Source organism: Mus musculus, chromosome 19 (assembly GCF_000001635.26).
Source record: "Mus musculus strain C57BL/6J chromosome 19, GRCm38.p6 C57BL/6J".
Classification (NCBI taxonomy): Eukaryota; Metazoa; Chordata; class Mammalia; order Rodentia; family Muridae; genus Mus; species Mus musculus.
The window spans coordinates 58,234,847-58,261,946 of record NC_000085.6 but is presented as its reverse complement, the minus strand read 5'-3'; the positions used below and the strand labels follow the sequence as shown (position 1 = coordinate 58,261,946).

The window sequence follows — 27,100 nt, the reverse complement described above, 5'->3', positions numbered from 1 at the left end:
CCATCTGCAGAGAGTGACAAAGCTGGGAGGTCGCATGGGGAGTGGGCATGGGCAGTGTCATCTACTGTCCCCTTTTGTAGCAGGGCCCTGAGTCTGAAGGGAGAGAAGCTGTTTGTTGAGTCTCCCAGCTTGGTAGTGGTCAGTCTCTTTCCTGTCACGGGCTCTGTTGCTTCTCCTTCCTGGTGCAGCCATACACAGTCAGCATGCTACCAACACACACAGTCAGCCTTTGCTCTCTGTGTCTCCTACCCTCAGATGCCAGTGTCAGTAAACACAACAGCCAGAGGAGGGGTAAGACCTTGCCGTCCATCACAACAAGCTAAAGAAGGTGATGAAACCAGAGATGCTTTCTGATCAGGAAAAAGTGGGGGGGGGGGCTTGTTCTTCAGCAAAACCCACATCTGTACATCCTGGACACATTTAGATTCACCAAGGGTGACTCACATGCCACCTAAGGCCGTTATTAAGTTCCCTCTGACTTAAAAACTGCACAGGCAAAAGCATTCAAAAACTAAAACAAAAATTCACTTCTCAATGAAGGAAGGCTAATGGGCCGGATGCTGCTTGCCCACAGTTTGTAAGGTCAGGTGAGGTAAACAGGTGACATCTCAGATGAACACTGGAAACCATGGCATTCTGGTCTCCTCCTCTGTTAGCCATGAAATGTGTCCTCTGCTTCCCACTACCTTTCCACGCCCCATCCTGGCTCCTGGCTTAGGTTCTTGTGATATACATCTCACCTCCAACACAGATAATGCCCAGCCAACCTTCCCTGCCAGGAGAACTCTGTGTACCACCGCCACACAGTTGCCCTGGCAACGCACGCATGAGCTCCATTCCCCAGAACGTTGCCTTTCCGCTTCCTGTGTTAGCATAGGAGCTCTGCTTTGTAAATAGAGGGACAAGGCTAAAATTACAGCATGATGTTTATCCCAGGGCTACCTCTGTTGACTCCTTCGCTGAAAGGGCTGAAGAGATTGGATTGATTGGGACCGAGGGTTGTCACATCTCTTCCTTGTGATACACAGTAGAGTTTGGAAGCATCTGGCATCTGAGAGAGGATATACTGAACCAGTCTTTACACCTGAGACTCGGATGAGAGTATTAGCACTGTGGCCTTAGCAGATGTGATAGTTCTTGTCCTGTGAGCCTGTCCTAGCTGCTAGAGCTCAGAGAGGCCAAAGGGATACTCCAGAACTACATGCAGAAATGGCTCTCTCCATGGCGACTGATCCTTAGTCAGTTGGTCACGTGACTGGGCTGTTACAAAGATGAACAGTGCTCTCTGGCTTTGCTCTGGGATGGGGGCCTGGGGTATGCTGAGGAACACTGGTGGGAGACAGAGATGGCAGTTGGAAAGTGGTGTATTCCATAATTCCAAGATCTGTCCCATCTGTCCCCTTTCTCCTCAGAGCACCCTTGTGGGGCAGACATGGCAGGCAACCTTTCCCTTCACACCTGAGAGAACTCAGGAGATAGTGACTTAGCCTGAATCAGTGTCTTGGATGGACTGGTCCCATGGAGCGGGAGGAAGCAAAGGACAGACAAGAAGGAAGGGGACACTACCTTAGGTCCTGCTGAAGGGCAACACCGGGAGTGATGTGACGAATCTAAAGCCCACCCTTGTCTTAGGGCTGCTTTTGGCCTTGACACTGGGTAGAGAGAGTTTGCCAGTAAGAATTTTGTAGCTGGATGACCTCTTTAGGGTGACCTACATGAAGAATGGCTGAAAGACAATTTGAGGCCATAGATTGGGGGTTGCCAGTGACAAGTGAAGGGCCTTCACCCTGAGAACATGGTCCCTCTGGCTGATTTAGGGCTCTGCTCAGCACAGGGCTCCCAAGAGGCTCATTCTCTGCATCTGCCTTTCCTTTGTGCCTGCCTGGCTGTAGATGAATTACCATTTGCCAGGGGGTCCTAGAAATATCCCCGAATGGTGTCTGTCCCTGCCGGCCAGTGACATGACTCAGAATAGAACTGACTTGAACCAACTTGGGATCCATTGGTAACAGATCTGCAGGCAGCCAGAGACTTTGGCCGCCTTAAAGTTCATGTCTCCTGAGAAGCGTCCTCTTGTAATATTTTTAAATATACAATAACATGAAGAGACTCTCGGGGACTGGAGAGTCTGTCTTAACATTTGAGACAGATTTCCCCCACCCCCTTGGAAGGAAAGGAATAAGAATATACTTTTTTTTTTCAAAAGTCTGCCTAGAAGTGTAATTATCGATAAAGCAACAGCAGGTCCCCCTGGGCAATGGGTGGCTTCAGGCCTGGTGATTGTGGGCTCATGGGTGGCTGCTGTGGAAAGCTATGCTTTAAAAAAAAAAGTTGATTGATTAGTATAAAATGTCAAGGAACTGTCTAAGTGCTGGACCCCTGAGGTGATAAAACACAGGGTTTAGGGTAACCTGCCAAGCTCCCATGTCAGCATTAATTGGCATGCGTATTAGTAACAAGCATGACGCAAGCAAGCTGTGCTATTGTTAGTCTTCCTCTGACTTGTATGAAGTGGTTGCACAAGAAGCAAGGAAGCCTTAATAACACTACCCATTACTTCATCATCTGTACACTTGAGTGGCCTGGCAGCTGGAAACACTCAGTGTATTTAAACCAGAAGAGAGGACTTGCCACTTCTTTAAAGTAAATGTCCATGGGGATGGAAGTAGATGGTGGAAAGTCTTTTGTTTGGGAGTTCTTTACTCCAGGGCCCCCAGTGAAGGCCCCTTGGTGCGGTGTCTGGAAACCTCTAGGACCCATGTCTACCTGCAATAGTATTGCTTTGGGTATATATAGGGGAGAGGCTCCCAGGTTTACTAAAACCCACACCCTCTTCATTTTGGGGGGGGGGGGGTGGAGTCTCAAATTGTACTCCAGGGCAGTCTTAAGTTTGTGTTGATCCACCAACCTCAGCCTTCCTAGTGCTGGGATTTTAGATATGAGTAACCATGCCTTAGTCAGGTTTTGTTTCTGTGTTGTCTTATATGCATGTCTGTTGCAGGAATGCAAGTGTGCATGTGTAGGCCAGAGGACAAATGTCATTTCTTAGGAAACTAACCACCCACCATGTTCTGAGACAGTGTGTCAGATAAGTTGGGTAAGTTTGGCTGGTTGTCGGTGTACCACAGTAGAGTTTTGCCTGTTTCTACATCCCTAGCACTGGGTTACATGTGTGTGGTATTTACACACATGTCCTGGTGATCAGACTCAGGCCCTCAGTGTTTGCACGGTACATGCTTTACACATTGAGCTATCTCTCCAGAAATCAAGGTTTTGTTTTGTTTTAATTTTCTCCCAGGGTTGGTTGAATCCTCAGAGATGGTAGATGTAGAGCTGACTGTACTAGAAGCTAGTCACTGAAGCCTTCCCACAGGGCTCTGGGCTTGAGGTAGTGAAAAGGCAGATCAAGGAACACGTATGTAGTCAGTTCAGATCCAGCAGGATGGCCGCCAGCAGTTGGCAACAGTGCAAGCCACCAAATTAAGTTTCCGTGAGCCAAATAAGGCACAACTGGATGTGAGACATGGAAGGCCATCAAGTGTTCATCCAAAACTCTGGTCCCCTCCCCTTGTCCTTGAGAGAGCATTCTAGAAGGAGTCAGCAGAGCGCCTGCTGGGCTGTGATGGATGCCAGTCTGTCTGCAGGGAGAGTTTCTGTAAAGATGATTCCTGCAGAGATCAGCGGTGCCTTCCTGCCAAGTCAGCTCCCATGCTACCCCTACCCCCTGAAACAAGTGTACCCCTCAGTTGTCTTTCATTGTCAGAGCTCATCAGCCCTAAGTGGCTCTCAGCAGGGACACTTGGCTCCCTCTGTGCTGAAGAAGTGGGAAGAACATGGAGGAGGGCTGTGAGATCACAGGATCTGAATCTAGGGCCATACCTCCTGGTCTCCCTGCATAGCCTGGTCTACCTGCATAGCCTGGTCTCCCTGCATAGCCTGCATAGTCTCTCTTCCTTCTGGCCCAAAGGCAGAGTCAAACTTCCACTTTGGGTTGGACTCTAATAGGAAGTCACCTAGGGTCAGATGACTCAGAGGCTTGGAGGGAAGACAGTCAATTTAATTCTTCTATGTTATGCTTGAAAATATTGAATATGATCTATATTTAGAAGGCTCCCCTTCCTCCTCTGTTGCAGTACCGCATGGGATCCAAACAAAGTCCATTTGTTCCAGATAGGGACAGACCAGTCCAGAACTGATTTTGAAACTTCCCGGCAGGAAGGTGATTATCTAAAACTGTGAAATAACCCGGGCTCTGCTGGTTGTGACCAAGTGCAAATTTTTAAGTGTCGAGTTTTCAAAGGAAAGCTGCCAATGGGTGTTCTGTAAATCATTTGTGCCGGCAGACTGACCCCATTATGTCAGCTAATCCTGGAAATACAGGAGGTAAATTTAAATCTTCGAGCATGAAGCACTTAATCAATATTCTAAATGTTTTTCTTGCAATTTATGCTTGCAGAGCAACGGGGTGCTCTGGCGTCCCGTTAATCTTCCATCAGTGAAGAGACACTCATGAGACAGGCCAGGGTGGTACGATTTTGTTGGAGACGCATGATGAGAGGACAACCCTAGAGCAGAGAGGAAGGAGGCTCATTCCTACCCTAGGTCTATCTGGGGCAAACCTCAGAGTTCACCCTGGAGTTGGCCCCAGGTACTTCTCATGCCTCCTCTTTAAGCATTCTGGGCAGCCTAGGAGTTATTTTGCTGGGAGGAGTCAGACCTGTGGAGTTGGGTGTACCTGACTGAGAATGGTGGCTACCTGCCTCCCTGTTATTTTGTGTCATGAACCCTGTTCCTTAAACTCTCTGAATTTCTGCTGTCAAACACAACCCATGTTTTGAGTTTCTTTTGATTAAGGAACAGTCTAAGTGCACACAGGGCCAACCAAACCCCTGGCACTTGGAAAATGGCTATTCTCTCATCAGGGTGTATGTCGTGCCTTAGAGATGTCTTGGGGATACAGAAGCTGCAAAGGAGAATCTATCCTGAAGATGCTGGAAGGGGCAACAATTGAAGACTGTTGAAGCTCTTTAGGTTTTGTTCTCTTACTTTGTTAGGTTTTGAACTAAATGTCAGCAGACAGTCCCTACTAAGCGGTAGGATGTTCTTTGTAACTCCAGGCCAAGAAGGAATGGAAATCCAAAGCAGAAAGACCCAGGACTTTCTTGAGGGATTAGAACTGCTCCCGATTCCATCTTGCTATCTAGATAATTATCTTGGGAACTCTGTCCTGACAGTCTGCTCCTGAAACTGCTGTGTGAGCCAAATCCCATCTGGCATGGTTAGGAGAGTAGGTCTGTCTGCCAAGGGCCTCCGTGAACTTCTAACCAATGTGGACATGGGAACAGGTGACACAATCATTAGCAGCAAGTGCCCTTAGTTACAGAAAAGATGGTGACCAAGAACCAACCCTGTCTCTGAGATTCACAGCCCAAGCAGGAGTGGGGCTGTTCCCATATCTGTATGTCACTGGTCATAGTCTGGGGTTATGATTTATAATTTTTATAACTTTGTTTATAAATGGTTATCCACCACAACTCTTAATAGCATGTGTGCAATCAAGAGTTTAATGTAGTGGTGCATTATAATCCCAGCTCTGGGGAAGGCAGAACCAGGCAGAACTCTGTGGCCTACTGGTCAGCCATCCTAGCCTACTTCATAAGTTTCAGACCAGTGACAGACCTATTCTCAAAAAGAAAACATATGGCAGCTTGAGGAACAACATACAAGATTGACCTCTGTCCTCCATATGGATATACATACATATGACTGTTCACCTCTACACACGTGTACAACCTACTCATACCCTCTCACATCCCTGCACATATATGTACACACAAATACATTTAAACTAGAATGGAGCCAAGAACAGTTGCCATGGGTATTCCATCCTATTACAGTCTGGTGTTAATAAGGCAGAGTGCATGCAATAGTACCCATAAGCAAGCCACAGAGTAGCCCATGAGGTCAGTAATTCAGATGAGACTGAAGAACCTATAGCATTGTCCGGGAGAGGGGATACACTAACTCAACATCCTCGCCTCTCTGTGTTCAGCATGCGTGTTCTGTATCACCTGAATCAGAGGACTTTAAACATTTCACTTTCCGCTAACATTATTCATCACTATAGATTAAATCAGTCCCTAAATTCTTGTTGAACATCTGGCAGATTGAAGTGTCAGTATGGCTCGTAAACTAGCATAAAGAAAAGTAATGGTGACTGTTCCGATGCCAACTGGTATACCACAGCACAACTCAATCTCGACACTACCACCAGGAGCTCGTGGCAGACCAGAGGCTCCATCAAGGCTGGCCTCTTGTTAGATGCCAGCTGCATTTCTGGGCTCTCTTCCCACATGCAGTCTGATCAGCTAGTTACAGATTCAGGCATTTGCAGGAAGCTCCAAGTCCTGGTCACTAGAAATGACTCGTGGAACTCAGCAGATTGCAACACTTATTAATAGCTTTGTTGTAAAGGATACAAATCGGGACATGGAGGTGTGAATAAGATCAGAGAGGGCTTCTATAGGGCATTTTCTACGGATTACCTCCTCTGTAGACTAAGTGCATTTTATTATTTTGTCACATGAATCTACTTACCAGTCAGGAAGCTCCATGAAGCCCAGTGGCCAATGTTTCCTTTGTTGTTGCATTAAGAAGGCATAGGAACTGAGTCACTGACCCCACCCTCCACATGACTGAACACAGTCTTCAGACCTCCCCAGATATTCACTGGAAGTCAGGTCAGTTTGACCTCCATTGGCTCAAAACTCTACCCCCCAGAACCCAAGGTTGGCTTTTCTGGTGACCAGCATTCATCTTGAAGTATCTCATCACCACACGCTCAGGTACGGTCTATGGGGATGAGGAGTGAAAGCATTGTCAAGAAATCAGAAGGACCTAGAGGAACAAAGCCAGTCAAATACTTTCCTAGGCAAAAATACCGGATCAGTGGATTGTTCCAAAGTGGAGCTACAGACTTGCCAAACTTTGTATAGAGAACTGGAGTTGAAAATGAGCCTAGGCTCCTTTCAGTGTCTTCTAGCCATGAAAACCAGGGCTGGTTTCTTATCCTCTCTGCCTCAGTTTCTTTACTTGTGAGGTGAGCAAGATGGCGGAAGAACCTCCTGTAGCATTTATTAACAGGTTATTCTGTTTTCTGTCTTTATGACTTACTCAGAGCTGTGATATCCTCAGAGTTTAAACTGTGAGAGTTCTCATTGGTTTTAAGTGGCTGCAGGAACTGTCAACACTTGTCAAAGTGTAACACTGTGAACACAGAAATCCTTGACTGCCTTCAGCCCACCCTTACTAAAATGAACTGCTCTCAAGGGTCAAGCATTGTTGATTCCCGGGGGGCAGGGGTGGGGTGGGGGCGGGGGCGGGGATGTGATCTTGGTGGCCTGTGCAGCTTTGTATGGATAGATTAAAAAATTGACAGGAAAAGATGAGACAATGTCATAGCTTCGAGTCCTGTACTTCATAGGACATCAGTATTTCTCCTGGAATTTTTTTTTCAGGACACAGCTGCACATCCCTAGGGCAATCTGAGGAATTTCATTCATAACTATTTAAGGACCTCACGGCTGTGAGTTAGTCAGTTCTCCTGGGTCAAGCTTACTCAGTGTTGGTACTCTAGGTATTTAGTCTGAATAATTGTTAGGGATGTCCTGGCATTGTGGGATATTTAGTATCATTTCAAAAGCACCCTTTCCCCCATTAGGACAGCCTAAAGTTTCTCTAAGCTTGCTAAATATCCCCTTGCAGGATAAAACTAACCTGTGCTTAGAATAATTACCCAACAAGGAGACTGCTTCAAAATCCCCTTACCCACCCCCACCACCAGCCTGTGTGATAAGGATCCCCTTTGTGGTGTAGACAGTCGTGAACCTGGGGGCTACAGCTGCTGCTGCTCATAGTCTTTGTGAGATATTGTACAAAATGCTGCTAACAGGGCATAGACAGCAGACATTAGGTTCACAATTCAAGCAAAGTTGATTGAGTTCCTGGTGAAGACGTCCTTCTGAGATGGCTGCCTTCTTGTTGTGTCCTCATGAGAAAGGCATATGTCTCACCTTGGGACCACACCTCAGAACTCATCAGTGTGGTCACTTGCCAAACTCTTTCCCTCCTTGAACTGTCTCAGCAGCACCAGGGTTACAGCATGAGAACTGGAGATGAACTCTTATAAGGATAACATTTAATTGGGGCTGGCTTACAGGTTCAGAGATTCAGTCCATTATCGTCAAGGTGGAAACATGGCAGCATCCAGACAGGCATGATAGCAGGAGGAGCTGAGAGTTCTACATCTTCATCTGAAGGCTGCCAGGGGAAGACTGGCTTCCAGGCAGCTAGGATGAGGGTCTTATAGCCCACACCCACAGTGTCACACACCTACTCCAACAGGGCCACACCTTTCAATAGTGCCACTCCCTGGGCCGAGTGTATACAAACTATCCTATGCAGCTTTAAAATGCCCTCATTCCAACCCTTCTGAAAATCTCATTCTCCAGGCTACCCTACTTAGGTTTGGGAACTTCCACAGTCACCTGCTCTGCCCTATGTCGAAAGTCTCCTCTGAGATGTCCTTTGCAGGGTACAGAAGTTGCCTTGGTTATGATGTCTGTTCACAGCAGTAAAACCCTAACTAAGACACTGCGTGGCAGAGCTGCCAGTGTGGAGTCCTTAGTAAAGTTCTTGATTCCAGGACACTAAGGCCATAGCCTTGGGATGTGCAGTATCAGTGTCATCGGCGTCTTACATTTCTCTTTGCTATGACAAAAACATCTGACAAGGTGCTAGTTCAGGAGGGAGGGCTTGTTTACAGGTGGAGGGGATACAGGTCCGTCCTGGAGAGGGAGGCATTGCAGCAGGAACCAGAGGCAGCTGGTCACACAGCATCCAGGATGAATGCTAGTGCTTGGCTCACTCTCTGCTTAACTTGTCCCAGCCCACAGGATGGTGTTGCCCACAGTTAAATTGGCTCTTTCCACCTCAGTTTACCTGATCTAGATGACCCTTCACAGACATGCCCGGGATCTGACCCAATACAGATAAACCCTCACAGGTATACCTACAGGTCTGTCTGTCCTCTATGTAAATCTGAGAAGTTGACAATATTAACCTTTACACTAGCTTCCATGCCTTCTACAGCTCGGTGTTATTTTTGTCTTGTTTTGAAAAAAAAGAAAAAAAATCTTGGGTACATCCAATATTTCCCACACATAATGCTCGTGTGCCTGGAGTGAGTTCACTTCCCTGATCTGGGACCTAGGACATAATGCTAGGATCATAGACACCTGGCCTATTTCTTGATTTCTTGACTCCTGAGAGGCCTTGTGGCATCTCTGTGGACCAAGTTGCCAATTGGTTCCAGGGCCTACACGGTGGGTCCAGGTCCTCACAGCAAGGAGGCTACCAGGATGGTTGCCCTTCATCTTCCTCTTTCCAGGAGCCAGCAGAAGACTCAGAGAGAGCGGAGTCCCAGAGTCAACCCAGGTAGCCCCGGGAAGAAAGAAGCTATCATAAAAATGCTTTCTGACATAATTGCTTTATAGAGCGTTTCCAAAGTCCTTGAACCAAGAGAGCGCTTGAATTCAGAACTCGAAATCAGGTAGTACTCCATTAAGGCTGCTGAACAATCCAGAGACCCTAAATGGCGTTCGAAGTGTGTGTGTAAGCCCAATTGTAAGCCTGAAGAAGCAGGCAGGCTGTAACAAACTCCCCCAAACAAGAAATGAATCTTGAGGCCAGGCTTCCTGGTGGGGAAATATACATAACCCCTACATGTTAGGTGGTGCTTGTTCAAGTGTCCCAGTAGCTGAGTAACTGGAATAGAAGAAGAGAGGGAGCGGGATGGAAGAAGGAGGGAGGGGGAGGAAAGAAGAAAGGACGGACGGAGCTCCATTATGGGACAATATTAAGGACATCACAATCCTTGCCTAAATCCCTGTGATCCTACTAAGTGCTATTTGCACAGTCTTTACACTCTGAGGCTCTGGTTCCTGGAAGGGACATTGGAAGTCGCACCTGTGTAGAAGACAAGCTGTCCCAGGCAGCCTGCAGATCAGGTGCTGGGCTGTCTCCAGGCAGCAGCTGTTATCAGATTGTGGGCTTGTAAAAAACTTAATTCAGGTAACGATTTCTTTGTGATTGACATGTTTGTATTGTAGCAAGCTTAGGTTCAGCATATTGTTAGAATACATAATGTTGTAATTTAAGATTATTTCATCAGCAGTAAAGGGTTTTTGTAATTCATTTAAAAAGTTGTAATGGGCTTCAGCATCTTCAGTATAGTTAATAATACTGCATTTTATAGCTGGCTGTAAAATTTCAGATTACAGTTTTTTGCAATTGTGCGATTCTATTTTATAGTTTAATAATTGTTCAAATGAAGGAGGATGTAAAGTTCTTTAAAACCAATTTAATGACTTAGAAAAATAGCTTTTATCAGAATCTATTGCACACCTTTAATGAACCCAGATGTCCCGTTCCTCTTTTCAACAGAGACCTATTTTTCTCAACTAGATGCCTTCCCAATTACACACACATAGTGAAGTAACTCTGGGTTACAGTTTCTCTCTTTCTCTCCCCTCTTTTATCCCTAATCTCCTGCAAATAGAATAAACCTATTTGTTGAGTGAGCACAGGGGGAGGAGTGCCAGCCAGGCCAGAGAGCCTCAGCTGAGCGGCAACAAATTGCTTCTCTTTAGAAGTGTTTCCCTTTTCACAGACGTCTCCTTGATCGCAGAGTCTCAACTCCAGTTCCTAAGCAGAGTCTCTTATTAACACTCACGAATAGCTTATTCTGTAGAGTGGCAAATGTGGGAGCCTTACGTTATAATAATTTAATTATATGCTATCAAAATGTTAGCAATATAGCGTTGAGGGCAAGGCAGCATCTCATTTTGTCACCGAAACTGTAGTGTAGGCTACTATATTTTTAGAATATGGCATGGGTAGGTCATGGAACAGCCGGCATTAACACAACACAGTAAGCAACTCTAGGCCAGGTCTACAAGCAGGGTCTTGTGGCACACACCACAAGCAGAAGTTCAGTAGCAAGGCTCTTGAGTACTGTGTGGCTCTCAGGCTGACTTCCTCTGCTTTAGATCCCTGTCAGTGTTTCACAGAAATGGTACTTATCAGAGGGACCTGATATAGTAGGGCATTACTGTTTGGGTTTATAATGGGGTTAGATGGCTGTGCTCAGTGATCCTGCGGCCTGTGGAGACTCCAGGCAACACTCCCTTTCATATTCCTGAAGACCAAAAGGCACCTTTTCAATCTTTTGTATATGGGTGTTTTGCCTGTGTCTACGACTGTGCACCATGTCCTTGTAGTGCCTGTGGGGGTTCGATCTCCCGGTACTGGAGTTAACGCATAGTTGTGAGCCTTTGTGCAGGTTTTAGAATCCGATTCAGATCCTCTGGAGGAGTAAGAAGTATTCTTGTAACCACTGAGCAATCTCTGCTGTCTCTGTAACACATTTTTAAGCTAATCTCTTTTAAGCAACAAAATAACGGCAGTGAGTGGGCTGAGGACTGGCAAAGGATCATGCAACTAGTAGGGAGATGTTCGCTCTCCAAGGTGCTTTTGTAAGACAAAGAGGAGGTTGTGTGTTGAAGGCATCCTTGGGAAGACGATGCTGAAAGGGGTGCTACAATGAAGTCAAGAGTACTCCACAGACCAAGAGGAAGAGTCTTTTGATCTCCTTGATCCTCCTGTGGGCATGGAGAGCCTCACTGCCTAGGAGGGTTGGGATAAGTAAACAGATCAGAGTCCCCCCAGCTTCAGTGAGGGTTTTCTGTGGCTGCTTTATCTTTCTGAGTGGGCCCCTGTTGACCATGAGCTAGGAGGAGCCCATGCTGATGGGACACCAGGATTCATCTAGAAAGTGAAGTTGAGCTTTATGAAGCAGGTCTGCCCCCTGTAGACATGGCTTCTGGTTGAGCCTCTTGCTTATGTTTACACGTTTACTGTGTCTTCTCCTTAGCGTTGTTTAAAACCACTCATCTCAAAAACTGGGATGGGATCTGGAGACTATCCCCCCTACATTACTACATTCAGGAAAGAGCCATTAGTCTACCTGGGCCTGTGGTCCAGAGGGCAGTGTGTGGCCAAGCCCATCAGAAGGACAGTAATTCAGCCTTGGACAATTGCTTAACCCAATTGCTGTGTAATAACCATGCTTAATAAAAAGCAGTAGGATGTCTGCCTTATCGTGACTATAAATATGCTCTCTTGTTCCGAGTAACCTACAAGAATACCTCTGAGCACACTTGGGTCACATACTATAAATAAATCCAATTTCTTGAATTCCCTACTGACCTTTTATCCTTAGGACTTCTAACCAACCGCGCCTCCCTGAATAATAGGCTGCACAGAGCTGGAACCGTGGGACTCACTATGGAGAGAGCTGCTCTGAACCTCTGCTTTCCCTCTCCATTGACTCTCTTATTGCAGGCCCCAGAGAAGCCATATTATGGAGGACACTATCTAGAGGGGAAACTCGGAAATGGGACACTGACAGATGTAGAGGGAGTTTCCCCGCAAAATGATTGTTCTTGTGTCTTCTGCTCGACAACAGGGTCCTCAGATTTGATGCAAGACAGTTAGTGACTCCATAGACCCGTAAGAGAGCAAAAGCCACCCAGTCTCTCGTGACCTTTGGCTTCTCTAAGCAGCCATGTTTGAAAGCACTGTTCCTGGTATTTGGATTCAAGATTGGGAGGACCCCTTTATGCTTTGTCCTTGCCCGAGTTAGCTTTGTCCCTGTTGGCTGTGGGACCCCAATCATTATTGCACCTGTTGCAATTGTTTTCATCTGTCGGCAGGAAAGAAAGATTTACTTCTAAGGTTTCACATAAGGATTATTTGAACCAACGGGCAGGGGTCTGACCTGGAGCCAATATTCAAGGGTGCTGAGGTCTGAGAAAGTGTGTTCAGATTTCTGTGTGGCCAATCCAGTCTGTAGAAACAACCTCTCTGAGCCCCTGTGTCCAACTTGTACAAACCAAGAGGTAGTTGCAGGTGGACTCTCAGTGGAGGTTCTTAGCGGTAGAAACAATCGCACTCATCATCATTTTAGGCTACTTTGTGTTCCTGTATTTTCTGGGATTTCTTTTTCTGATAAAGTACAGTGATTTTAAAAAGCTAAAATCAGATTTATCTTACTTATCGCTCAATATTTTTGCAGCACTAAGCATTCACCTTCTAAACAGGGGAAGTGAAGGGTCTGCCTCTTTGGTCTTGAGACAGTAGATTTTTTTTAATTAATTTTTTTTATATCAAACCCTACCTAGCACCATAAGTCATAAAAGCATTATGGGTCTACACTCAGCTGCACATAAATGCACCAGAGAATGAGAGGCTTAATAAATATCCTGTGATTCAATGAGAATGCATGTCCGGTGAGACAGGCTGCATGCACTTTCTATTGAGGATGGCTATGAATCTCTCCATCGCTCTTATGGATTTGCATTTCCAAATGTATACATTTAGAAAATAGATGTCTAGTTTGAGAACCGTCCCTCCTTCTTGCCTTGTACCATTGTTGTGAATGCTTGCACTGCAGAACGGCTTCCCTCCCCCTGGCAGACACCCCCACCTCTACTCCCACCTCCACCCCCACCCCAAAGCGTCTTTCACACATTGTTTAGCATCATTGTTAATTGGGCGTAATTTCCTAAACCGCTGCTCATAATTGCTTCTTGTCTGAATATTTTACTAATCAAGCAAGCTAACCATGAATGAAAACACACAGTTCTGTGGTCTGTTTTGCAACCTATGTTTGCCCCAACATGGGGAAAAGCAAAACAGACATAAGATGATCGTGTGGAATTTTAAAACCAGGAAGAAAGCCTAGCTACAGCACCCTGTGAAGCTTCAGGCCACGGTCTATACGCTGCTTCTCACCATCATGCCATTAGTGTTGAATTACAACCGTGGGCTTTGAGCATCCTTTCATGTGTAGGAGACTGATGGAGAGGCCCGAGGGATGGCTCAGCTAATGGGAAGTGTTGACATGTCTTCCTGGATATATGTCTGTCTTGTGTCTCTTTCGTGGCATCCATTTTTAAAATCTTAAGGGTGATCATGAAGCAGTTTTCTTTCCTGTAATGTTCATGGAAGCTAAATTAGCCTCAGAGTTTGCATTTTTTTCTATTATTCAATTCTAAAGATAGTGTCTTTATCTTTCAAAGAACTTCATAGGACTGGGGAGATGGCTCAGTAGGTAATGTACTTGATACCCAGTATGAGGACTTGGATCCTTAACACTCTTACAAAAGCCAGTGGCCTGTCTCTTTAACCTTAGCAATGGGGGCTGGAGGAGTGGGAGGGGAGACTGGCCCATCCCCAGAGCTTTCTGACCAGCCAGTCCTGCTGAACTGATGATTTTCAGGTGCAGCGAGATACTCAGTTGCAAGAAATAAGACGGAAAGCAACTAACTGAGTGTCAAGCACGTGCACACACAAATAGATGCACACACATAGTACACACGTGCATGCTCACATGCATATGCATGCACACATGCATTTCGCAGCCTATGTGCTTTTTACCATACTTTAGCAATCTAGCCAGCAGCAGGACCAACTTCTGAACTATGGTGAACTCCATCCTGACTGGCTTTCCCTTAGTCCTCTAAGAAGACAACCTACTCACGTGCAAAGCCACTGAATGTTCCAAGCCTGCCCTCCTGGTCCAAACCCTAGCGCCTTTTGTCCTGCTTGATGGAAACATGAGCTTCCAACGCTGAGCGTGTCTCAGTCCTTTGGTGAGGATGCTGTTTATGTAACAGGTAGATGAACAGAATCACAAAAAAGCAATAATTGATTTAAGGAAAACTGAATTGAATACATGAGGTAAAAGCAGTTTCCTTTATAAAATATTGCCTGTCGGTTAGTGAGAAACAAGGTAATTATAATAGTCTGCAAAAAGGGATAGAATGCATAAAAGGAGATGGCAGTCGAGTTCCTCTGTGGGTATCAAACGCTCCCCCATTTTAAAGCAACTGAAACTGGAGGCTGGGAATGTGGCTTGTTTGGTAGGGTTGGTAGAATGCTTGCCTAGCACGCAGGAAGCCCTGTGCTCCACCTCCATTGTGGTGTTACCCAGGTATGGTGTCTTACACCTGTAATCCCAGCTCTTGAGAGCTAGAGGCAGGAGGACCAGAGGTTCGAAATCATCCTTAACTACTGAGCAAGTTTGAAGCCATCTTGGGCTACATGAGATCCTGGCTCTTAAGAGTAAATGAATAAAACAGAAAAAGAAAACTAAACTACGGGTCTTGTAGCTCCTGGTTCATTGTGGCTTGTGTTAAACAGAAGCCAGAGAATTCTGTTCAGTGGATTTGTCTTATACAAGAAAAAGGAGGTGCCCTTGTTTCGTATGGGTACCTGCTGAGGCCAGACCAAGGGTGGTAGATTTTCCAGGGTTGAGTTACAGGCCATTGTGTGTGGGTTCTGGGAACAGAACTCAGGTCCTTAGTGAGATCGGTACATTCTTTTAGCTGCTGAGACAGCCCTCCAGCCCCAGCACTTAGGTTTTAACAGAGTTGGATACACCTGTCATGAGTGAGCTTCCCCTTTCTCTCCTCTCTGGTCAAGGATGAGAGTTTGTCTTCAGCTGTAGCAGGAGCACAGGTGAACTCTGACTTAGGCTGGCATCAGAACCTCAGACCCTCCAGACTTCAGACCTTGTTTCCCTGTCAGCTTTAAGGCTGTATGGTACACTGTACAAGTCCAACTTCCTTTTACTTCACCGGGACTCATTGTTGGAAGCCTCGTCTAAACACAGTATAATAGGTCTGAGGCAGATCTGCTCCGGGTAAGGAAGTCACCTCCATTGACGTTCGGCACCCAGCCTTATGACCAAGCTTGGCTTGTGCATCTGACAAAGCCTGCTGCTCTGGGTCTTCAGGAGTCTGTCCTGGGTCTTTGGGAACCAGTAATGGGTGAGAACCATTTCCCAGGCCTTCTGAGTGCTTCTCACAATGAGAGCCTTTGGCTAAGGCTCAGGCAACTCTGAAATGTGTTCTGGGACAGGAGGTCAATGTGAACTGTGCAGTCTCCATGGTAGGAAGGATAAGTGTGACCATAGTTAACCCTTTCAAAGGACGCTCCTGGTGCACCAGGCTCACTTCCCAGTCCCTTCCTTCTTCCTGGAAGAAGCTGGAAGGAAATGGGTCCCTTCCCTGCTAAGCACAGGCTCCAAAAGACAAACGGCCAGGCACAGAGGCTCTGAGCAGGCCTTATTTATGGGTTCGCTTGTTTTGCAAAGCTGACATTACTGCGAATTATTCAGGCCAGTGGCTGCATGCAGTTGCTACCAAGTTTGTAGTGAAGGTGAGTTTCAAAGGAGACAGTGAGAGAGATGTTAGAAAGGCTGGCCAACTGCTTGTGACCAGATTGGCAATAAAAACCTCTCCAGTTCTCCCAAAATTCAGAAGAAAAAAAAATCCCAAAACTTCAGAGTCAAAAAGCTGCAGAGTGAAAGGCTTGAGAGCACAGTAGCTCACAACCTAGCAGGGACTCTCCCAGGGCTGCTGCTTTCCTGTTTTCTCTTTACCTGCAGAAGTTCATTTGGGCAGATGCAGATCAAGTGCACAGTAGACTCGTTACGTAACAAGTACTAACTATAAATGTACATCGTCAGGTGAGTAAGTAACCAGTCGAGAAATGGGGTCTGCGTAGCAACTTAGCCTGCTCAGTTTCTCTTGGGATTAGGTGCACACCCTTCTCTGTCCATTTGTTCTCCCAAGAGAAAGTCAAGCATGCTCATTTAAACTTGTCTCCAGTACTTCAGAAAGACCTCTTGATATGGCTTCCCCCAGCCAGAGTCCCATTGATGTGGCAGAAGAGGCTCCTATGCTAATGAGCTGGTATTGACAAGTGTGATAGATACAGCCAGGTACTTAGTGAGAGCAGAGTTGATTGTGTTTTACAGCCTGTGTGCTTCTCTGTTTATTGCTTGTATTCTGTCATTAAGCAAACAGGTTCCTAATATAGCAGATCTCTGTAATCAGTAAAGCAGGGGAGAAAGGAGCCAGAGCACATTAATTATGACCATTTGCCTGTAGCCTGGACAGTCTGTTGCTATTGGACTGCGAGCTTCTTCTGGTTTTATTTCCTGGAGTCAGAGCAGAGAACGGACTGACGGCTTTTTCTCCCGCATGGAGGAGAACAGAGAAATGTTCCATGCCCTGCTGGCTGACAGCTGCCTAAAAACCCGAGATTAAACACTGGCTTCTCCACAGAGATGGAGTCCTGGGGCAGCAAAGGCCAGGCTCTGCACGGGCATACTTTTAAGTCTCCAATTCCATAAACAGGCCAGGCACGCTGCTCACAAACCTGAGCTGTCCCCAAAGTCCTGTAGAGCCTACTGTGGGCAGAAGCCGGTGGGGACTCCGCTGCCAGCTATAAATTACGTGTGTGTCCATGTGTTCTGCACTAGAGTGCTATTGGCACCAAGACTGGCTTTGCAAATTCTGATGGCCAGGGAAAAAAGGCAGAGAGGCCACTCTGACTCCAGGTACCAGAGGTTAACAGCGTCTAATGCATTTATTAACCCTCTGGTGCCAGGGTCTGGTGAGGTCTGGCCTCCCAATTACAGAGCCCTGGAAATTCTATTATGTGACAAGCCTGGACTTGTTGATTAGCACCAGGGGCAGTTGTGTAACAGCTGCTGGAGGGACAAAGCCTATGGAGACTCTAAAGGGCAAGCTTTTGGGCTGTGGTTTTTCTAGACTGTAGGGAAGGCATCCACTTGCCTTTCTTAACCCTTGAGCTGAAAACCGCCAGGTACTGCATCTTGATGGTGACATTTCACACAAAGCAGAGTCAGGAGTCTTTGACCAAACCACAGGACCAGGAACTAACCGATAGGAAACACACTTTCATAAAGGACATTAAATAATTCTTCATTTTTTTCAGCCTACTGCAACAGTTGTTGAAATTAACTATTACAGAAACAGATTAGACTTCCCTTTTTGTCCTGTCTTTAGAGACCCATCCTGTATTAAAGCCAGAGAATGCTAGGGCAGTGTCCATGTAGGTGTGGGCTGCTGGAGCTCTGAGTCAGGTGACTGTGTGACATCGTTATCAGGGAGCAGGGAACCACAGCAGACCCTCACATGCTGTGCCAGCTTATCTTTTTGGACCTTGGCTTTACCAGTTTATACTTTGCTGATGACAGCTGCTTTTCAACTTTTGAGTTTAGTTTACTCTGTATCAAGTCTCAGGAGGTGGTGTGTGGGTGTGTGGGTGTGTGGGTGTGGTGTGGTGTGTATGTATGTGTGTCTATGTCTGTGTGTGTGATGTGTACATGTTTGTGTGTGTGCTGTGTGTGTGTGTTGTATGTGTGATGTGTGAATGTTTGTGTGCATGCTGTGTGTGGTGTATGTGTGGTGTGTGTGTATGTGAGTCTGTGTGAGTGTTGGATGTGTGTATGTGTGTGTGTATGCTGTGTGTGTGTGCTGTGTGTATATGTGAGTGGGGGTGTCCCTGTGTGTGTGTGGTATTTGGTGTGTGTATGTGTGGTATATGTGTGTCTGTGTGTGGTATTTGGTGTGTATATGTGTGGTGTGTGTGTGGTGTGTCTGTGTGTGTTATATGTGTGTATGAGAGTGGGGGTGTCTGTGTGAGTGTGGTGGTTGTATATATATATGAGTATGGTGTGTATGTGTGAGTGGGGGTGTCTGTGTGTATCTATGTGTGTATGATATTTGGTGTGTGTGTGTGTTTGTGTGTGTGTGTTTGTGTGTGTGTGTTTGTGTGTATAAGTACTCGGCAATCACTCAACAGTTGTTGAGATGTGTGATTCCCTGCCACTTTACATTTGAATTTATCATAACTGATAGCAAGACTGATTGTTTAATGACCTTTTAAAAAACATTCAGGATGAAAATCAACCAAGCAGAAATAACAGGTTGTTCCTGGGGCTTGTAGAACGGGCTTTAAGACCCAGATTTTCTCCAGGAGGCTCTGGGTCTGTAGTAGCATGTTTCTGATCCTTAGAGGTCACTGGGACTCATGCTGAATACAAGATTCCTAAGCTCGAAGCCAGCCACCGTTCACACCTATGAGCCTCCTTCTGCTCCTCTGCCTGCTGATCACACTTGATCTGTAGCTAATTCCAGGAGCTGCATGGACCCTTTGGCCTGTATCTTCTCAGTCAGGGATTTAAAACATCTCCCATCTGTGTACAGTCCTTTGATTTTTATTACTCAGGGCCACACACTTTACATTGTCCCCTGCTGGATTCGGGTAGATCCTGCAAGACGTCTGTGTTCACCCTATTCACACTCCTGGTGACATCCACAGTACCAGTTTTGTCTATAGGAAGCTTGCTAAGTGTATTCTGAAAGCGGGATTTATAGATTTGCCCTGGCCTGTGGAAAGCCAGGCCTCTTAGTGTGGGCACTGGGAAGGCTACCATGGGAAACCTCTTTAAGTTGGGCAGCATATTCTCACTTGGATTCGGCATTTTGTGTAGTTATGCCCACCAGGATGGCCCTACAGGCTACAGGTTAACTGTTAGAGGTTCATACGATGCTGTTTGGGGAACAGAAGCCCCCAGGTGATACAACCTTGGGGATGCTCTGAGTGTATTTTCCAGAGCCAGTAAATAATCACTGCATCCATTCTTGAGCTGGCAGTTTAGGTGTGGACGTGTTGACCTCCTGGAGAGTTTAGAAACATTTTATTTAGTGTGGGTCCTCAGTGATGGGCCATAGAAGTCTAGCCATATGAATGGGAAACCATGAGGACACCTGGGAAGACAGCAGCCCTTTCTGGTTAGCTACTGGAAGTCCCATCGTAATTATTTAACCAGGGGAACAGTCTCCTCGAGCTGTACCAGGTTCTGTGGTGACAGGGATTCAGTGACGGAACCAAACAAGTGCACTGAGCAAATCCCAGGCTCACTGGTGCTTGTCAGGTGACGGGGAGAGTCAGGCACCCAGCTGTGAACTCTTGGGGGCTGCAACGGTCCCCTGAGGTGCTGCTGCTTTCCTGTGACCACACTACAAAAAAATAAATAAATAAAATAAAAAGCTTAAGGCCACACTGTATCATGGCACAGAGGTCCTTCTGCATCCCCAAACCAGTCAGTGAATGGATTACTTAGCTATGCATAGTCCCTCGGTGGGGATTTTGTTTTTGTAGCTCAAGGCCTAGTGAAGAAAGGGCAGAGTGGAATGATACAGGGCCATTTGGGTGTCTGGGCACAATTCCAGACTTGACTAGGAATAAAACGTGGTGCTCTACACATTATTCTCCGCAGGTAGCGGAGCAGCGGATCGGGGCTTCCTATTATTATAGATTAAAAGTAGGCTTTTGAGTAAGTGTAATTCCGCTTCCAATTTCCCCTCTGATCTTCTTATACATAACATTTAGTGACCTTTGAGCAGCCGGGGATGCTTCACAGTGTCTTGTTCCCGAAGCCTGCTTAAAGGTTTCTACTTCATATTCACTGCTGGCATATGCAAATATAGGTAAAGATTATGATGCTTTCCCAGTAGCATTATGGTCAACAAATTACTCCTCCGGTGAGCCTGCTGTCGTTTTAGCCTCGAATATCTTCCATGAGTCACAGTGGCTCATAGGCAGCCTGCTAATGAATGTCATGCCCTTAGAGCTGGTCGCTCAGGTATCCCGTCAATGCAAAGGTGATGACTGTTTGCCAGGGCTTGCCCTCCTGATAAACAAGCTCCCCATTGGTGTCAAAGGCTACTGTTAGGGTTGAGGGTGGGCGTCATGGGAAGTGGTCTTGTGTGGATTTTCGGGAGGACAGTGTTGGTATTCTGTCTGGGCTCCACCCCCACAGTTACCTGGCAACAGCCAGGTTTGCTCCTCCCCACAGTTACCTGGCAACAACCAGTTAGGCCTGGCCCACTATAAAAGGGGCTCTCTTACTCCTGATTTTCTCCCTTGCCTCTTGCTCCTCCTCCCCATTCCCTTCTCCCCTCTTTCCACATGGTCATGGCCAGCCTCTACTTCTCTCCTCTCTCCTTCTCTCTGCCTTTCTCTCTGTCTCTACTACTCTCTTAACTTCCCCTCCCCATGCCCTAAATAAACTCTAGTTTATGCTATACCGTCATGTGGCTGGTCCCTCAGGGGAAAGGGATGCCTTGGCATGGGCCCGCTGAGACATCCTCTTCCCCCATACCTCACCACACCCCCATAGAACATACCCTTATATCCCTTTATCTTTTCATAATCACAACAGGCAGAGACTGAAAAACGACTTTGACCCACAAGCACATCAGCCGTTTTAACTTCTCTGGGCTTAACTTGTCCATGTTTGTAAAACAAGTGTTGTACTGACTGGGTAGCTTTCAAAGTCTGTTCTTTGTAATTGTCCGAGTATTGGAAATGCCCCTTCCACTTCATCCTCAGGCATAAGCCCAATGGCAGAGTTGATCCAGCTAAGAAGAAAAGAGCTTTAGGCCTTCACTGCTCAGCTTCTAGCAACTATCTTGGAGTCAGTTTTTTAATTTTGGGGTATCTTAGTTATTGTTACATTTTGCTCTGAAGAGCCAACATGTCCAAAGGGAGACAGCTATGGCACTGGAGCAGTGGCTGAAAACTCTACATCCTGATCTGCAGACACACAGAGAGAAACAGACAATAGACACACACACACAAACACACACACACACACACACACACACACAGAGACAGATAGACAGACAGACAGACAGAGACAGAGACAGACAGTGAGAGACACAGAGTCAGAGAGTTCTTGTGTGGGCTTTTGAAACCTCAAAACCCACCTCTACTGACACACCTCCTCCAACAAGGCCACACCACCTAATCCTTCCTAAACAGTTCACCATCTAGGAACCAAACTTTAGACTGTGGAGGCCATTCTTACTCAAACCACCACAGGGTCTGTAGGGCTCTATGCTTCCTGGAGGGTATCCATCTGAGAGTCTCTCCGTGTGCTCTGACTCCAAACATGGAATATTTTGCCAGGAAACAAGAAGCCCCATGAGCCCAGGGACTGAGTTCTTTCAGTTTCCCTGCCCCCATACCCACCGTTAGGAACCATTAAGAGCTCCTCGCTGGCTGTTTGTTGACTGGGGTGGGGCATTGACAAATCAGCAAAGGAATGGGTTTCCGGGGGTCTCTACATACTAATACGCAGGCATGTCTGTTGTGATGTTTGAAAGTAGCACTTTCCCCAAATTAACACCCAGAAAGATAAATGAGTCACCCCTTCAAAGCTCTTTCTTCAGTGTCCTGCCCCTTCCTGTACCATCCCTGAGACAGCTACCAGTGACAGGTAGCTGCTGAGCTCTGAATTAGGGCATCCCTGAACAGAGACCTGCAGGGTCAGAGAGTGTATTTTGAAGACCTGAGAAGAAAGAATGCCAAATATCTCATTAATTTCTTATATTGATTCCATGTTCAAATGATAATACAGTTGGTTAAATAAAATATATAATTAAAATTAACCTTATCTGCTACCTCTTTATTAGGCAGCCACTTGAATGTTGTAAATTACAGTTGGGGCTCACAGTTGGGGCTCCTATATTTATCATCTGGCCCTGCCCTAGACTGTTGATTAATGGATCATAATTAATTACTCTTCCCTATTATGTCTGAGTGCTTTTTTTCCTCCTTTGTCTCTCTCCAGGCACAGAAGCTGAAATCCAATGTATCGGGCAGTACACATCTCTGTCTTTCTGATGTAAGTGACATTTCTTTTTGTGTTTCTTTATAGGGACATAGGCTTTGGAAATGGGTATATAATATATAATATTTGAAGACCAATAGTGTCTTGGATCCAGAAAAGTTCTCATCAGCCTCTGTATTGACTACCTTTGAATTAAGATTCACTGCAAAGTCAGAACTAAAGTCAGCCTCAGCTCTAAGCCCATTGTTCCATGCTAGGAAACTCTGAGATCCTATGAAACCTCTTGTGGGTTGGCTAGGGATTCAGAAAAAAGGCTCTGGCAACCATCTGTCCTTGACATTCATTTTGATCCACCTGTGTCTCCATGGGCTACACTTCCCCAGACTCGTCTTCCTGCTTTCCTTGCCCAGTGGGGGGAGAGTCAGAAGGAAGCCAGGAGGTAATAGCTATTAGGTGGTCTAGAAAAAGACATAAAGGCAGTGACCCCTGGGTTTAAACATTTCCCATCAGAAAGAATGTATCACAGATCAAACAGCAAACATTGGCTAGCAGTTGATCCAAAGGATCCATCCACATCTTACGAACGTTCATGGTCCCATCTCAGAACTAAAAGTTAGCCAGTTCAGTCTCAGTGGTTAACACTCAGGCCAGCTTGTTGGGAAGGAGCTATCAGGGAAGTAGGGTTAGAGAACACGGGTAAAATCCAACCTGAGGAAGTGGGCATGTGCTGTGGGTGATAATGAAAACATTGTTTCTTACAGAATGATTACGGAAAGGATGGTCTCGCTGGTGCCTCCAGCCACATAACCACAAAATCAATGGCTGCTCCTCCCAGCTGCGGTCTGAGCTCACTGCCGGTGATGGTGTTCACCGCTCTGGCTGCCCTGTTGTCTGTATCATTGGCAGAAACATCGTAGCTGCATCCAGTATGAAAAGACAAAAGAAAACCAAGTATTCTGTCCCCTGTCCTCTTGTATATCTGAAAATCCAGTTTTAAAAGCTCGGTTGAGAAGCAGTTTCACCCAGCGGGAACTCCTTTGTTGTTTTTAAGAAAGCTTTTTGCCGCCCTCACAGGCTTCTGTTGAAGAACTGCTACAGGGCTAATTCCAAACTCAGAAAACTCTGGGGCATGGTGTGGCTTCAGGGGACTGTTTGTAACCTGGACTGTAAAGCAAGCTGAGCTTATGTTTTTGATGGTGATGGTGGTGGTGATGATGAAGATGATAGTTTTAACAGCTTGAACCCTGTTCTCTCTACTGGCTAGGAGGAGGAGATGCTATTGATAGAGATTCTTCCGGATCTTATTTAATAGCGTTGGATTCTAAAGACATGACTGCAGCCTAGTGTGGATGGATGACAATTGGGGGTTGGCCTCAAGAGTGGACTTTGCAGACTCTATCTTGTACTAACGTTCACCGTTCTATGTATGCTCTCCACAGAGTGTTTATGTGATCCCCAACAAAACAAAAAAGTCCCTGGTCACATCCAGATGTAGAAGCTACCATTTAGCCCAGTAGAGGAGAGTGGGTGTGGTCCTTGCACAGCACCCGGGATTGTTCACTGGTGCGCTCTCCTGAGCTTTGCTTGAGTGAGAAGCTGAATGTAGCTGAAGATCAACTCTTACCACTTCTTACACTTACGAGGTCACATGTAGAACAAGCATTACCAACTGTCAGCTCTCCAACTGTTAGCTTTCTACATTTTGAAGGCAGCGATACCGGTCCCATGTTTTAATGATGGTTTAATACACACAGCCCTTGCCCCTCATCAGTAATACTAGCTCCAGCATCAACTTCATGCATATGGCTCTCATTAAAAGCAGGCCCCCAAGAAGCCCAGTGCTTTAGCAGAAAGCCACATCACATTTCTGTGGACAGGCAGGATGAAATAGAGCAGCCAGCCCATGTCTCATCTGTCTTGAGATCAAGGCTGCCTATATGTAAGGAATGGTTAGATACTTGTAAAGGGTGCCACAGTAGACAGCGCTTCTGGCAGTTGATATAGCCCCAGTACATGGGTTTTCATGTTGTCTGGCAGAGACAGCTTGGATTAGGACTGGCTGGGATGGAGATATGCTGCCCTCTCTTTCACAGTTGAGTCCTGCCAGGGCACATGGAAGTTTCTTTGCTTTTGACCACAACTTAGAACAGTTTGGATTCAAGGTCACCAAGTATCTCCTGTATTTTGCTCTGTGTCCTTCATGACAGACTGTCACACACAAAAGGAATGGTAGGTTATGGATCTAGAGGGCCAGCACAGGGTCTGGGAAGGTGAACTGAATGGCACAAGTACACAGAGCAGGAGGGGACGCTCGAGAAAAGACACACACACCATCTCCTGGAGCCCTCCTCCTTGCCTGGGCAGACCCTTAGGCATATATCTAAAGACTGCTTTACATGGTCAGGCTCAGAATTTGTTAATGGTTGCGTACTGGCAACCATGTTTCCTGCAAAGTGAATAAGGGGGGGGGGGGAGAATCTTCCTTCCCTTGAGCCCTAGAAGTATGATCTGGCCCCTCACCCTCCCACAGAGCAGGGAGCCCTGGTGCACGGTCTCCTGATACCCGCTCTGCTCTCTGAGGTTTGCCTTTGGGATAATAAATAACGATTCACCTGGGAGGGACTCCTCTGGTGTCTGAAGTGCATTTATATTGAAATGTTTTTGAATAACAATGTAAAATACTCAGTAGCAACCTCTTTTTCCCCTTCACAATGTTTTTGAGGGGAATGCATCCAACATCCAAGTGTACCTGATCAGTGGGACGTTCCATGAAGACTCATACATTGAATAAACATATTCGATGTGTCGGAACAGAATGGCGGTCATGAATGGGAACATAATCTCTTACTGATCATATTTTCGTTTTAATTAAGATATATACATATATCTCCACTGCACTAATTTCATAAGGGTCTGATTGGATGTGATCCGCCATAGGAGGCTATTGATTACCTCTGCAGTATAATGCAGCTGTCATTAGCTTCAGAGGGTCAGAGAGGAAACAGGAGCCCTGTGCTAACAAGGGGACTTCAGCAAGAACTCGTAGATAGGCAACATACAAATTAAACTTTGAAGAGCACTGTCACCAGTAAAAATTGCATTTTCCTTTAGAGATAAAAGCGACTGAGAGTTACCAAATCCTCGATTTGAAAACAAGTTGCTGATGAAATAAAATAGTGAGAAGGACCCCATTTAGGGACATGTCAGAGATGGCTACAAAACCAAGGCAAGCATATAGGTCTTCCATTTGCTGTGGCCTCCTCGACAAAGCGCTTGCTTCATCTCAAGACTAGAACAGGGAAACTTGGCCATCTGTTATGCACTCGACTTCCTCTTGGAGCGCCGCCCATGAGCGGAAGTGATTCCCTGCTTTCCCTGGTCAGAGACAGTTTTCGTCTGCTGAGGTTGGGTTCCTTACAGAAAGTCCTTTGCGAAGTTGATTTTACTGACAGTTGCGTCCACACAGTGACTCGGAATCCAGCCTACGTCGGGGAGAGACAAAGGTGATGGAGCCACTTTGAGCAGAAGCACATTCATTCTGTTTGACCTTGAATGTCCTTGAGAAGATGGAGTTTGAGAGTCTTTTTAAGAGAGCACACGAGAGGACAAGTGCACAACACAGAGGGAATTTGGAATGCTGGCTGTTTATATTTCCACATCTGATTTTTTTCCAAACCTCAAATAAAAAAAATATAGACATTAAAGATGGCATAGGTTATTTTTCAACAAGTAACGCGAATTGTGTCTAGATGTAATTTGAGGGTGGTTTCCATGTTATTTTTAAGGCAGTTCCATATCTTGTAGCTAAATGGAAATGTCTTAGTAGTTACAGCTTCAAGTTCATCCCAACACAGCACGAGGACCCTCCAGAGCCGAGTTTAGTGTGTGTGTGTGTGTGTGTGTGTGTGTGTGTGTGTGTGTGTGTGTGTGTGTCAAGGCTGGGTCATTCTTAGCTGCACCACATTTCCCATGAGCCTTCTGGTCTCTAAATCAGACACCCCCCAAACACCCCATCTGCTGAGTTGGAGAAATGAGAAAGGGTGGTAGCCTGTTTGAATCAGTGACTATAGAAAAAGAGACGTAAAAGCAGTGAGGGCGATATGTAATTAGCAAATTATTTCCTTAGATTCCAACATAAATGCACTTCAGTTATTACTTACAAAATGGTGGACTCAGAGGACCCATCGGTTGGAACATAATAAGCTTTTGTTCATATTGTCAGACACGGCTTATTTGAGTCAAAGTGCAGAGCAGAGCGGGTTGCTTAAATCAGCTCATGCTCTGCATTTAGGATGCTGCTCTTGGTCTCCGAGATCCATGCCCCTACTCTCTGTTGTCCTGGCTGTGCTCTTTAAGCAAATAAGACCTTGAGATATCCATCTTTTTAGGAAAGACCATAGACAGTGGCAACAGATGGAAATGAATTGTCATAGTCTGGGCACCATGACACCAGGAGGCCCA

At 46.1% G+C, this 27,100-nt stretch overlaps 1 protein-coding gene across 8 annotated transcripts in view; it reads left to right on the top strand.

Moving 5' to 3' along the window:
- The window catches only part of Gfra1 (glial cell line derived neurotrophic factor family receptor alpha 1), a 220,366-nt gene extending 194,000 nt beyond the window's left edge, over positions 1-26,366 (top strand). For 5 of the 8 annotated variants that reach the window (XM_030250753.1, XM_006526681.1, XM_006526682.1 and 2 more), the window contains 2 exons: positions 22,640-22,693; positions 23,401-26,343. In XM_030250753.1, the coding sequence (XP_030106613.1) occupies positions 22,640-22,693; positions 23,401-23,556 (210 nt within the window). In that variant the 3' untranslated portion in view covers positions 23,557-26,343. Of the gene's footprint in view, positions 1-4,133; positions 4,220-22,639; positions 22,694-23,400 lie in introns of all 8 variants that reach the window. The other 3 variants (NM_001285457.2, NM_010279.3, NR_104342.1) reach the window with 2 other exon arrangements.
- The last annotated feature ends 734 nt before the right edge of the window (positions 26,367-27,100 follow it).